Source organism: Narcine bancroftii, chromosome 1, assembly GCF_036971445.1.
Source record: "Narcine bancroftii isolate sNarBan1 chromosome 1, sNarBan1.hap1, whole genome shotgun sequence".
In the NCBI taxonomy this organism is placed as follows: domain Eukaryota; kingdom Metazoa; phylum Chordata; class Chondrichthyes; order Torpediniformes; family Narcinidae; genus Narcine; species Narcine bancroftii.
In genome coordinates, this window is record NC_091469.1 from 28,156,879 (window position 1) to 28,171,992 (window position 15,114).

The 15,114-nt window shown below is 39.1% G+C and overlaps 1 protein-coding gene across 1 annotated transcript in view; it reads right to left on the reverse strand.

The window, feature by feature from the left end:
- Positions 1-8,756: 8,756 nt before the first annotated feature.
- Positions 8,757-15,114, reverse strand: part of LOC138756661 (protein shortage in chiasmata 1 ortholog) — a 241,433-nt gene continuing 235,075 nt past the window's right edge. Inside the window, exon 29 of the mRNA XM_069923047.1 lies at positions 8,757-9,068. Coding sequence (XP_069779148.1) covers positions 8,968-9,068 — 101 coding nt within the window. The 3' untranslated portion in view covers positions 8,757-8,967. The remainder of the gene's footprint in view (positions 9,069-15,114) is intronic.

Below are 15,114 nucleotides of genomic sequence, written 5' to 3' on the forward strand. Positions count from 1 at the left end.
GAATCAGTTGTGGAGGTCCTGGAACAACAAATCTCTGAAAATTGACAGGAACCTTCTTGAGGAGTAACCATTTACTTTTCAAGCACCAAAGTCTGGTGAACTTTATAAATGTTAATTTCAGTGCACAGTATAAGAATTGCCTGCAACCAGTGAACCTGGAGGAATGAGAAGTGAGATTGGACTGTGAACCAAAGAACTTTTCTGAACTTCCACACATTACATAGACGTGTGCTAAGAATTAGAAGGGGGTTAAGTTAGGTTAGTTAAGTCATCTTTTTTTTTTCTTTTGGCTTGGCTTCGCGGACGAAGATTTATGGAGGGGGTAAAAAGTCCACGTCAGCTGCAGGCTCGTTTGTGGCTGACAAGTCCGATGCGGGACAGGCAGACACGATTGCAGCGGTTGCAAGGGAAAATTGGTTGGTTGGGGTTGGGTGTTGGGTTTTTCCTCCTTTGCCTTTTGTCAGTGAGGTGGGCTCTGCGGTCTTCTTCAAAGGAGGTTGCTGCCTGCCAAACTGAGGCGCCAAGATGCACGGTTTGAGGCGTTATCAGCCCACTGGCGGTGGTCAATGTGGCAGGCACCAAGAGATTTCTTTAGGCAGTCCTTGTACCTTTTCTTTGGTGCACCTCTGTCACGGTGGCCAGTGGAGAGCTCGCCATATAACACGATCTTAGGAAGGCGATGGTCCTCCATTCTGGAGACGTGACCCATCCAGCGCAGCTGGATCTTCAGCAGCGTGGACTCGATGCTGTCGACCTCTGCCATCTCGAGTACTTCGACGTTAGGGGTGTAAGCGCTCCAATGGATGTTGAGGATGGAGCGGAGACAACGCTGGTGGAAGCGTTCTAGGAGCCGTAGGTGGTGCCGGTAGAGGACCCATGATTCGGAGCCGAACAGGAGTGTGGGTATGACAACGGCTCTGTATACGCTTATCTTTGTGAGGTTTTTCAGTTGGTTGTTTTTCCAGACTCTTTTGTGTAGTCTTCCAAAGGCGCTATTTGCCTTGGCGAGTCTGTTGTCTATCTCATTGTCGATCCTTGCATCTGATGAAATGGTGCAGCCGAGATAGGTAAACTGGTTGACCGTTTTGAGTTTTGTGTGCCCGATGGAGATGTGGGGGGGCTGGTAGTCATGGTGGGGAGCTGGCTGATGGAGGACCTCAGTTTTCTTCAGGCTGACTTCCAGGCCAAACATTTTGGCAGTTTCCGCAAAGCAGGACGTCAAGCGCTGAAGAGCTGGCTCTGAATGGGCAACTAAAGCGGCATCATCTGCAAAGAGTAGTTCACGGACAAGTTTCTCTTGTGTCTTGGTGTGAGCTTGCAGGCGCCTCAGATTGAAGAGACTGCCATCCGTGCGGTACCGAATGTAAACAGCGTCTTCATTGTTGAGGTCTTTCATGGCTTGGTTCAGCATCATGCTGAAGAAGATTGAAAAGAGGGTTCTCGCACCAACCCTCTTTTCAGTTAAGTCATAGTGATAAGTTAAAGTGTGATTCAGTTTTCATGTTTAAAGATAATTAAAAGCAAATTTTGTTTAAGTAACAATTTGTCTTGGTGAATATCTATTGCTGCTGCAGGTTTTTGGGTCCTCTGGGCTTGTAACACCACAGTTGCCAACCTTTTTAAAACCAATGAACTTCACTATCAAACCAGCAGACAAGGGTGGCACTGTTGAGGTCTGGCACACTGACCTCCATCTGCCCAAGGCCAGACAACAGCTCTCAGACACCCTACTTGACCCCATTGTACCATAATGTATAGGTGGATCAATCAATCATGTTTATTTGTCACATGTAACCATATAGGATACAATGACAGTGATATATGTTTAATTGGAAGGAATGGCTGACTGAGTCTACTTCAAATAAAACTTATGACAAGTCCAAGGGTCAAGTTTAATCCTTTTTTGGTAAATCAGCCACTGGAAAACATTAGTGAACGGTTTGTTTGTTCTCAGAGATTGCATAAAGTATATACATCTAAATTGGAAAACATTAGTGAACAGTTTGTTTGTTCTCAGAGTTTGCATAAAGTATATACATTTAAATTGGTCTGCCCACAGAAATCAATAACTGTTGACGGAGTGAAGATCTGCATGCATCTAATCGGAGACCCTGCTTACCCCCTTCAGGAAGTGGCTGTCGAATGGGTTCACTAACCACTACGCACCCGAGAGTAGGAGAGATAGATACAAGAGATCATGGGTTGAGAGTTGACGGGCAAACATTTAGGAGTAACATGAGGGGGATCTTCTTTACTCAGAGAGTGTTCACTGTGTGGCATTGGCTTCCGGGAAAGGTGGTGGAGGCAGGGTCAATTTTGTCATTTAAGAAAGAGTTAGATAAGTATATGGATGGGAGGGGGATGGGGGGGTGGGCTATGGTAAGTGGGATTAGAGGAGAGTACTTGGATCAGTGCGGACTACAAGGGCCAAATTGGCCTGTTTCTGTGCTGGAATTGTTATATTGAAGTGGTTGTGTAAAAGGGGATAATTCACAAAAAAAAACTAACAAAATGGAGTTAAATGCAGTGAGGAGGTTTTAATTTTACACCCCCAAAACCACATTTGCTTCCTTCTATGAGTCATGCTGCATAACTTCATTTTCTTAACAATAAACAAAAAGAGCTAATCATTATATCGTGTAGATCTTGGCTATGGCAAATTTGCATCTGATCCAAGTTCCAAGAAGGTATTTGCATTTAGCACAGTTAATATTTTCATAATCATTTCATGAATAGTTTGTAATCATTTATCAAATGTGAGAGCTAATGTGTTTGTGGTTTGCCGTAGAAACATGTTTCTGCTTCTACGGTGTCATCTGTTGACCTCACTGTCACATTTGTGGCCCGAAATGTGAAGTTAATGAAACATTAAACACTAGTTTTATCAGGTAAACTTCTAAGTGTCTTTATTCTCCCGTTTCCTTTGTTCTCTTGCTTGTGCTCTTATCTCTCTCTCTCCTACCACGTGACTTCCGGTACATCTCATACATATTCATTATCATGACATCCCTCCTTTAATCAGAAATAAACTTTACCTTCACTTACCAATATCCCTCGGAAACATACAAACATCGTAACTAATGGTAATTCTATAACTCAACTACATAAAATTTACTTCCTACAGCATTCATACATGCACTTTATGATATAAGATTAAAATACTGTCCCAAAGTACTTATTAAAACTATGGCACAAAGTCTTCGTATCGTTTGGGCACTTTCCGGTTTCGTTTCGGCCTGCCTGCGATATTGTCGTCGCTTCTCGGTTGTTCACTCTCAGCGTCGGAAATACTGCTCGCCACGGCTTCGGGTGTTTCTGGCGCTCTAGTCACTTCATCAGGAGTGCTGGTAACTGCCTCTGGAACATCATCATGTCTCTCAGTTTCAGCATCTCGTATTGGCCTTTCAACCTCTTCGCTCGAAGTATCTCTGGACTGGTACCTTTTTACACTTGATACATTTCTCTTATACAGTACTCCAGTCGGAGACTTGACTGTCACCATACTGCCACTTCTTGATGGTAATAAGGTGTGTCTAGCTTACCACCAGTTTCATGCCTCACTAGAACATTATCTCCTGGCATGATATCTGAGTACTTGGCTCCACGTTTCGAATCTGTGTACAGCTTCGCTGCACCTTTCTTTTCAGCATTGTGGTCCCTCATCTCCTGGCCGTCTCGGATTTCCTTTATTTCTGGCATTTTTGTGCAGATTTTTCTCCCAAAAAATGCTTCTGCAGGATTTTTTCCAGTGGTTGCATGAGGCGTTGCTCGATAGACAGCCACATAAGATAGCAATGCTTCTCGCCAATTTTGTCCTTCTGCGTGTGCAATCCTCAATCGTTTTTCAATGGATTGATTTTGTCTCTCTACTTCTCAGTTGGCTTGCGGCCATTTCGGAGTTACTTTATGATGGTGGATACCTGTGGTCCTCATGTATTCCGCAAATGTCTCTGAAATGAATTGTGGACCATTGTCAGAGTATAATGTAACAGGTAATCCATATCTTGCGAATATCTCTGCTAACGCTTGTATTGTTTTTTCAGTGGTTGTGGACTTCAACACCACGTACTCATAGTATCTGCTGTAGTAATCTATCACTACCATAATTGATTCACCCGTTGGTAAAGGTCCAAGAAAATCAACAGCTACGTCGATCCATGGTCCTGTCGGGAGTTGCGTACTCCGGATCGGTTCTGGCGGATTACTCCTACTTGTGATTTGACATCCGTGACAAGTTTTAACAAATTTCTCTGCGTCTTTATCACAACTTGGCCACCAAACCTTGGTCCTGAGGTTTTGCTTGGTACCAACAATACCTCGGTGTCCTTCATGCGCTAAGGATACGATCTTCGGTCTCAATCTTTGCGGTATCACCAATCTGCAACCTCTTAATACACACTGTTCGATGCAACAAAGTTCATCTCTAATGGGAATGTAAGCCTTGTGAGTACACTTGTCCCATTGTCCACTCTGTATGCATTCTCTTACTGCCATGAGTTCTGGATCACGTTCGGATTCTCTCTCGACTTCCTTCGTAGTAACAGCTTTCGGTGTCGCCTGAATAGCTACGAAGCGTACAAAGCTCTCTGTTTCTGTTCCCAATTCTGACTTGGAATGTGGACCACCATCCTTCACCAATCTGGACAGCGGATCAGCAATGTTTGCTTTCCCTGCTATGTGGATTACTTTATATTTGTAGGGTTGTAGTCTGAGTACCCATCTCTATTCTGGCACATGGTTTGGATCTCGGTGCATAGATCACCTCTAATGGCTTATGATCTGTGATGAGTTCAAATTCAATGCCGTATAAATATGCATGGAACCTCTCACAGGCCCATACAAGTCCGAGTGCTTCTTTCCACATCTGATAACGATCTGCTGGCATAGGCAATGATTCTTGGTCCTCCATCATGCATCTGGACCAACACGGCTCCTAAACCAACCTGGCTGGCATCTGCTATGACTTTGGTTGATGCCGCCGGATCGTAATATCCAAGAGTTTTTGCATCTGTCAGGCTTTGCTTCAGCGCTGTGAACGCTTTCTTCTGCTCAAATCCAAAATGAAATGGTACACCTTTCCTGGTTAGTTTCCTTAGTGGTTCTGCCACTGTAACGAAATTAGGAATGAACTTTGCACAAAAATTAACCAATCCTAGGAAACTCCTCACCTCTGTTGCGTTCTGAGGTGCACGTGCCTCTGCAATAGCTTTCACCCATGAAGTCCATTTCTGACACACCAAACTGGCACTTGTTTCCATTCACGGTAAGGCCTGCCTCCTGTAGTCTAAATAGTACACGCCTCAACCGTTTGTCATGCTCTTCCTTCGTTGGTGGATGGACTATGATGTCATCAGAAATGTTGGCAACTCCAGGAATGCCTTGAATCACTCGATGGATTTCATACTGGTAGATCTCCGAAGCTGCATTAATTCCAAATGATAGTCTCTTGTAACGATACAATCCACAGTGAGTCACAAATGTAGTTACATCTCGGGAACCTGGATCTAGCTCTAATTGATGATAGCCCCATTTCAGATCAATTTTTGGGAATATCTTGCTGGTAGTTAGTTCTTGAAGTATTTCCTCCACTGTTAGTATAGGGTGTCGTTCTCTAATTATAGCTTCATTGGCCATTCTCATGTCAACACATAGCCTTTGGTTTGGGCACAATCACTACGGGACTGTGATTGTGTCGAATGTTCCACCGGTTCTATAATGTCTTGTTCGATCAATTCTTTAATTTTGGCTTCGACTTTCCCACGAAGTCCAAACGGAGTTCGGCGCATTGGTTGTGCCTTGGGTTTGACCGTTTCATCTACCGATAGCTTCAATTGTCGACCTTTCAGCTTTCCTACTCCTTGGAAGACTGTGGGGAATTCTTGCTTCATATCCTCATATGACTGAATTGAATTGACACAAGCTCCAATATGAAGTATTGCCAGGTCTTGCGCTGTGCTTCTACTCAGCAATGGTTCTCCCCTCTCTTCTATGACCATAAACTCTGCTTCGGTGTACTTATCTCCAGCTTCAACAGTTGCAGTAAAACATCCAATGGTCTGCAATGGCTTGGTTGCTGTGTATGGATACAGTTTCTTGGAACACTTCTTTGAGGTACAGATGATCTTTTTCCTTTTCAACTTCTCCCATAAATGTCGATCAATCACATTACTGTCACTGCCTGAGTCTACAATGACCTGAACTGTCACTCCACCAATGATCACTGGGACTTTCTCATGACATACTTCATTCAACGTAAATTGGTAACAACTCTGTCCCTCCTGGGTATCATCATCGTCACCGTCTATCTGGTGAATGGTATCTTTCTTTCCAGGATACTTTCCTTTCCCCCAGGCTTTGCCTTTGGAAGTTGTACTCTTCCTCTTCTGGTCTGCATTGGACTTGCTTTTGCACTTCTTTGCAAAATGGTCCTTACCTCCACACTTTCTGCAAACTTTGCCTTTGGCCGGGCAATATGGGTCTTTTCCAAAGTGACCTCGGTTTCCACATCTATAACACTCCATGTCCTGTGTCGACGTATATCTTGGCTGGTTATGGCAATGTGAGAGCCTCTTAATTTGCTGGCTTGAGTTGTCTTTCAGGGTCATGGAATGAAATTGCCCTTCAACAGCCTCTAATGCAGCAGCAATGGTTAAAGCATCAGTGAGTTCCAACTCACTCCCTCTTTCCAGTAGACGTCTTCTGAGTTTATCTGATCTGCAGTGCTGTATGACTTGATCCAATAATTGGTTGTCCAAATCAGCTGGCATGTAATTGCATCCAACAGCTAGCTGGCGTAGTCTCGTCACGTACTGAGCAATTGTCTGGCCATCTTCTTGTCTCGTTCTCCAAAACAAATGGCGTTGAAATGTAGCATTCGGTGTCACTACATAGTGTGCATTTAATGCATCTACTGCTTTCCGGTACTCATCCTTTCTTCCAGTATTCAAAAGTGTCTTAAATGTTTCCCGAACTGAGGGACCAGCAGTGAAAAGAAGTAACGCCCTTCTCTGCGCTTTTTGTTCAACTGTACCGGTATCTAGAAATAGGCCACGACTGTCGGCGTAGGATTCAAATTCTTCCAGCCATGCCTTCCACTTCACACTTACAGTACTTGCATCACCAGTCGGGTCAAAATGAGCAATTCCACTATGTGTTAGAAAGTCACTGTCTGCATCAGCCATGAGGAAATATTCCAGCCCCAAAAGTACTGAGACAAAGAGAAAATTCTTATCACCTTGAATTTGTCTGTAAACCTCTGTAATCTTGTTTAGTCTTTAATTTTCTTCAAGCTTCTTTCATCCTCGTCGCCAATGTCACATTTGTGGCCCGAAATGTGAAGTTAATGAAACATTAAACACTAGTTTTATCAGGTAAACTACTGAGTGTCTTTATTCTCCCGTTTCCTTTGTTCTCTTGCTTGTGCTCTTATCTCTCTCTCTCCTACCACGTGACTTCCGGTACATCTCATACATATTCATTATCATGACACTCACCTGTAAATTACAGTAATTTTAGTAGCTTAATATGAGCAAAAAAATATATTTTGCATGTCCAATATTTGCATTAAAAGTGACAAAATGTATTAACTATTTTGATATGCAGATATTGTTCCTTCAACTATTTTCCATGTAAAAAATTTCAAACAGCAATTAAATTAATTGCTAATTAGTGATGTTTAGAGAAGGAATGCTGACTTGGGTTGCAGAACTCTGTTAATTATCAAATGGTGTCACAGATACTGAATTGTCAGAATAGCAGCCTTGCCTTCAATAATTTTATCAATTATATAACTTGTCGCAATGCTGCAAAAATCTATTCTCTTATAAGTTGTAATTTTAACAAAGATAAGATGGAGATAGAGCTTTAGCATTTTCACCAAGACTGAATGTCCTCACTTCTAGAAAATGTAGATCTGTGCTGATATTGGGCTGGAATCCATATACGTTTGATCCAAAGTAATACCAAATAAGTGTAAACTGAATTGACAGTGAAGTAGACATTCAGGTGGCAGAAAGAGGAACTTGAATCATTCTCGTCTGGTTTCAAGTTTGGATAATAGACACAAGGTAAGAGTGTGCTTATAAGTTAAAATGCATCAATATCTCACCTGGAATCTTGTTGATATCAAATGATGCAAGCTTTTTTGGTTTTGCTAGTTTAAGTTCTGATGAAAGATCATTCACCTGAAATTTTTAATTGTACTGTCTTCGCAAATATTGCCTGATCTGCTGAGGTTTAACCTATTTCTTTTTGTCAATATTTTCTACTTGCTGTTTTATCAATTAAAACAAATCTATAATTCTGGTTACTAGCAAAAATTAAAGTCTTTCTAGGTGATAGCAAATGAGTGACTGATATTTGCAAGTTTCAAAGATGATAGCATTTCCTTGTCCAAAGTATTACTGTATTTTGATATTTTTCAAACTCTTTTAGTTCATGCTAACTAAATTGGAGATGTGGGTCTGTGCTGTTCAAGATCTGTAAGGAAGAGTTAACAATGAGAGGTACTTGACAACTGATATTGGTTTGCACTGGAGAAAACAATTTTTTAGAAATATGTTGTCACTCCCTCATTCTAACTTGGCAGAATAATTTATTTATGTAAAGAAATTTGAAATGAAAGAAGTGATTTGCATGGAAAATGATAACACTTGAAACCTCAAAGAAATGTGTCACACAATGGGATCGACTTTGTAATGTTTTTATACTTTTCTCCCAACGGTAACAAAGGAATAAGTAGCATCAATCATGCAAAATTATATTTTCATATGACATTTACTTACATTTAAATTAAAAAGCTTCAACAAGGTCAAATGTGATGAATGAAAAATGGTACATACGATCAAAGGGTTCAGTATACCTTTCAAAAGGTCAAATATTTTAACTGGTTAAGTCTCAACTTCACATTATATTATATCCATTGTTAAAATTAATTGAGTAAAAGCTGATGTTTTCTCAAAAGTTGTTCTAAAAGAATATGAGGCGAGTCTGCCCATCATTTCTTCCAGGAACCTTTTCATATGTGAGTCTTCTTTTCTTCATTTCTGGTAGAATTCTGTATTTAAGTGCTAATAATAGAAAAAAAAGCTCTGAGATTATTGCCAAAGCATATAATTGTACAAATGATAGAAGTAAAATTCTGTCTATGACTATTCCAACCTGAATGGTTATTGAACATTTCACTATTAAATAAAATGGCCTTAAATATTCAGTTGAGCATCTTGAACATTATACTATTTTAAACAAAATTGTTCACAACTGATATATAATTTCCTCAGTTGCCCTTTATTCATGTACATTGTGAGAAAGCAGAACAGAACAGCACAGGAACAGTTCTTTGGTTAATGATGTTGCACCAACCATGATGGCAATTTACACTAAAATCTGCCTACACATCATCAGTATCCTTCTATTCGCCACCTGTTGTGCCTGTCAAAATATCTTAAATATTGCTGGGATATCTTTTCACCACATCCCCTGGCAGTACATTTCAGAACCCTACCATTCTGTGTAAACAAAAAACTTGCCTTACAATTCTCCTTTAAACTTTTCTCACCTTAAATCTCTAGTATTTGCCATTTCAACCATAAGGAAGAACCTATACATCTCACAATTTTATAACTTCAACATCCTTCCTGTAATTCCTGACCAGAACTACATAAAATGATTGATATTAAAACATTCATAGCATTAAGACTTTATAAAGGGCACTAACCACTATCTATATTTAGGGAATAAAATCCACTTTTGCATTTGTAACCCAAATTGTTATGTAGCACATGGCTAGTAACATTGCATCTGGAAATATTCTGTTTTTAAATAGTTATGTCTTGGTCTCCATTTTATGTTCATTGAACGACATTAATACTTGTATTTAATTTCTCAAAAGCCTAGATTTTAAGTGGATATTTTTACTTCTAACTTAGACAAACTTTTTCACTTGGTTTGCTTTCTGGGCAAAAATTCTCAAGAGATAGTCAAACAAACCGGTAACAAACTGCACCTCCAAGGTGTTTCACAACGAGTGCAAGACCAAGTGGGACCAATGCCTGAAGAGGGCGCACAAAATCAGTGAACCGGTACGGACTCAAAAGGCCAACATGGCCTGTTTCCACTCCGTGAATGGTTATATAGATCACGTTTATTCCAATGCAGTTTGCAATCCCATCCATTAGTTCTGAACAGTTAGATGAATGAATATAAATAATCTTTTAAAGATTTAAGATCTTCTTTTGTATTTCCAATAAAACTGTCTTTATTGCTGTTTAATAAGAAAAGAAAATAATTCAATGAGTCCTCATCGTTCTTTTTATTTGCCAGGAAATTATGAAAAACATTCACCTTGCTTCAAGTTGATGAAATTCATTGGTTCACATTGGAAATTCTAACCTGCAAATAAAGCAATGTGAACACTGAAGATTTGAATACGAACACTATAGTGGATTTTAATCACAGACTCAAACACCGTCCACCAGAGCAGTGAACTATCAAATTTCTTCCTAAGATAATCTTAGAATGAAAATTATGAAATTTTAATGTATTTGCATAGTACTGGTATCACTATTCAAAGTGATTAATAGATTTAACATTAACATATATGTGTAGCACTTTATCAAAAATTAACAGACAGGCTATTTACAACTCCAAGTCTGAGTTTGGAACCTAATTATTGAGCAACAGTTACAGGCGATTGATTCTATGGGTATGAGACCATTTTGGCTTTCATCTGATTGCAAGTATGATTCCAGGGTGATGCGATATTGTCTCTGTGGTGTTGGATATTTGGATATCACTAAATAGTTGCAGAAACTATTGAGGCAGAAGAGTAAACAACCAAAAGTTAGGGTCCATCTATAACAATACATACAAAAAAAGAGATCCTGAAGGTATATTTCGAGGGGTTGGGATAGAGATTAAAAAGTAGGACCTTAAAGATGGTAATCTGATTATTCCCTGTGCCATAGCGAGTATTGATGTGAGAGACTAGCATAGCATGTGGTTAAGTTGAGGTACTGTGGAACTGTAGACCACAAAAGCAAAGAAGTCATGATGAACTTCTACTTAAAAAGAAATAGTTTAGCCACAACTGGAATAGTGTGTCCTGTTCTGGTGCCATATTAGAGATGATGCTGAGAAGAGATTCACTGAAATGATTCCAAGATTGAAGACCCTTCTGATGGGGAGAGCCTGGGGAAATTGCAGCTCTTTCCCCGAGAACGAGAGTTTATAAGGAGATGAAACCAAAGTATGCAAATCTTTAATAATATAGGCAGAATGGATAGTGAGAAGTTGTTCCCATTGGGGGAAGATTCAAGAAAGGGTAAATGGAATGAAGGTAGTTGGTTAATGATTAAAAGTGACACAAGGTAGACTTTTTTTGCACAATGAATGTTTATAATTTAGAATGACATGGATTAATATATAGAGTTAAGGAAAGAGTTGCATGAGTCTAGGCATGATGAGCTTGCTGTTTAATTTCTATACACATCAGTCTGGGTAATGGGTAGGCATGTTAATTGATCCAACTCTGCCTGGTTTTATTTCATTCTCCAATTTAGCTTTAAGTTCTTCCTTGAGAGCCTTTGAAACTTTGGTAAATGCACTATTGGTGCTGCTTCTCATCTAATAAAACAATCTATATCCTTCTGGCATTTGCATGGTGGAAGTGATTGCTTGCATTGAAATAATTTCTTATTACAGTAATGCTATGAATTAGTTTTATCAATCCTATCTGTGGAACTGTACTACTTCTAAGTAGTTATAATGTACAATGATGTAATGCAGTGCAGAGGGTTCACCGCTTTCAATCAACATCTTGCAGGTAATCTCCATGCAGTTCTTTTGTACATCAATAGCACTTTTACTCAAGGTTGATGGTTTGCTTCTTGAAGATAGTCATTGCTTTGCACTTTTATGGCAGAACATTTATAGATCTTACTGGATATAGACATAGATACTTTATTTTCTGAGCAGTTGCATCAGTGAACAATTCTGGCCTCATAATACAATCAATGAAGCAGCTGAAGATGGTTAGGATTCCAACAAAGGCCTGAGAAATTCTGCTGCAGTATCCTGGGCCCAAGATAATTGGTCTCCAATAATGACATTCAGTTTTCTCTGTGTGCTTTCCTCTTTATGCTTATTGATCAGTTTATTAAACCTTGATATCCACAAGTTCAAATGCTGTCTTGATGTAGCAGGATTAATTTCTTTTAAAATTGTTTTTATTAAGTTTTATTTGAAAAACAAAAAGCAGTAAATAAATTTCAACAAAACCCTTGCAGATTTACAAATAATAACATATGGTACAGCAGCAATACTACTTAATTCTAAATCCAATAAATGGTAATATTTACAATATTATAAGAAATAAGTAAGAAAAAATGAAAAGAAAAAAATTCAAGCCACAGCAATCAAGGTTAAAATTCATATAGTATGTTGCATTAAATCCAAACGAGCACGTCCAGTGACATTTATCATCGCATCTAATTAGTCAAATTATAGAAATGAGCTATAAATAGGCCAAGTCTTATTAAAAGAAATCTTAATTTTTGTAACATTATGGATAATTTTCTCCAGGTTTAAAAAGGACATATAATCTAATAGCCATTGATTATGTGAGGTGGGAACTCATCTTTCCATTTTAACAGAATTATTCTTCTTGCTAATAAAGTAGAGAACACTATAACCTGTCTTTGATTAGAAGATAAAATAATATTTATATCTTTAGTAAAACCAAATAATGTAATTACCAGACATGGATCTAAAATGATCCTAAATATGGTTGAAAAGGTTTTAAAAGTGTTGGTCCAATATTTTTGTAAATTAGGGCAAGTGAACGAATACCGGAATAAATTCGAGCAAATTTGACTTTGGAGAAATGTACACAATGTAGCACTTTGAATTGAATAAGACTGCCAAGCATGCAATGATGAATCGTAAATCAGGCCCAAAGTTGAAATTCATTCTTCTTCTGAGAAAGAGATATTTAGATCATTCTCCCATTCAGTTTTAATTCCACTTAAAGAAATTGCTTTCATATTCTATAGTTTATAATATAAAGCAGAAATCATGCCTTTATGAGTAAATTATAACTCAAAGTTCATTGATAAAATTTAGGTCAGGAAGAACTATTTTTCAGAATAGTTAAAGATTTAAACCATATGCTCCTTCCCCTGCCTGCCAACCACCACCACCCACCCCCCCTCACCCCCAGGCTGCTTTTTGCTCATACCTTGATGAAGGGCTCAGGCCCAAAATGTTGGGTATGTATCTATCTTTGCTACTTAAAAACACTGTGTGACTTGTTGAGTTTCTCCAGCATTTTTATGTAATCTTCACAATAGTTTGTATGGAGACAGTATATCCAATTTTGATATGGTAAAAGTCAAAGCAAATTTTGATTCTGCATAAAGTTTTTGCTACGAGTAAAATCATGGTAGTATAGAATACAACAGATCCTATTGGTACTTTTAATTGCAAGTTCAGAAAGTCAGACTTTATGCTTCAAAGAGAAATGAAAAAGAAACTTGTTATGAAATGAGCTGCCTTGAGATAAAGGCCAATATATTAGTTGCCTTCTATATTTGTTTTTCTATCATGTTTATTCACTTCAAATAATCTGTGTCTTTAATCTACACATATTTGTTCACAATGTTTTACATTAAAAAATACTCTGACTTATGGAAGTTTACTGTACAGTAAAATCCCCACTATCTGAAATTCAAGCATTTGGCAAAAAAAAATTGAGGAATTAAATAAACAAATAATTAGAATGAATGAGAAAAATTAAAATTTACATAAAAGTTTAAAATCGTAAAATTAAATTTTCTCCAAAGCAAGATTGGTGAAGATGGGAGCAAACATTCAGCTAGTGGAGCCCCACGGTCATGCCCTGCATGAATAGTTTTAATAAATTTTTGCTTGAATAAAATGGCAGAAACCAGGATGAAGAGCTCGAGCAACTCTCCCAAAGTGTCTCTCTATCCCTGCCCAGTAAGAGTCTTTATCTTTATTAGTATTATTATATTAATAAGGATTTATCTGTAAAGTTTGGGGAAGGAGAAGTTAATTATGATGACAGCATGGTTAGCACTGTGGTGCTCCAGTGCCAGTGACTGGGATTTGAATTTAATTTTAGTAATTTCTGGGAATTACTGGATTTAATTAATTAAGTACTACAATACTGATTTTTTTCAAATTACATTTTGCTCTGTCTTTTGCTTTTTAAACTGTTTATTCTTAATGCAGGTATATTAGTTAGGTATTGTAAAAGTGTCTCAATCATCCCTCAATATCTGGTAGTGGTAGGATAGACTGTGCTCCAATAATCCAGAGCTCTTGTGTTGGCTGCACCAAGCCTCCGTACGTACTCCTACAGCTTGGAATGTGCCAGTCGGCATTATTCCCTCACTAACATCTCAGTGTGATGAATACCAACAAGTTTTGGACAAACCAAGGAATGTCTTTCACTGAGTTAATGATGTAGCAGCATTGGATGTCTGTATCTGCAAGCATCCCTGGGATATGAATGCTGCAAGGACCCTTGCATCTCCCAAACACTAAACAAATGCACACTCTGCAAAGAAGTACTGACTGTCTCAGCTCAAAGGCAATGTGTGCTGGGGATGATATTTTCTTGGCACAGGAAGAATCTGACCAGGAGGGTTTCTCTCACTGCAAGCCAGGCAAGGGCCTAGTGTTTGTTCGTGAGTTTTGGCAATGAGGCATTCTGTTCTGGACATTCTGCTTAGGGAACCACCCCACTGTATCCATCGAGTCCTTGTCCCTCAGTGTCTGAGGATGTTCTAATGGACTTGTGGTCAAAGGTGTTTGGGAAAACTTTTCCCACAAGGGCAATGACCAAAAAGCTGGCACATTGAACGGCAATGGGGCCAGCTGGTTGGACTTTGCCACATTATCTATCCTTTGTGGGAAATTTTTTTTCCGGACAAACACCTTTGACACATCCTTCGCTACCCCTGGGACAGGTAGAAACGGAGTACGTAGTGGGACTTGGTGCCCTCGAACCCTGGCTGCAAGGACAGCCTGATGCAGCCACACATGAAGATTTTCATCGGGAGGAGGGCAACATTGGCTATACTTTTGTCTCTG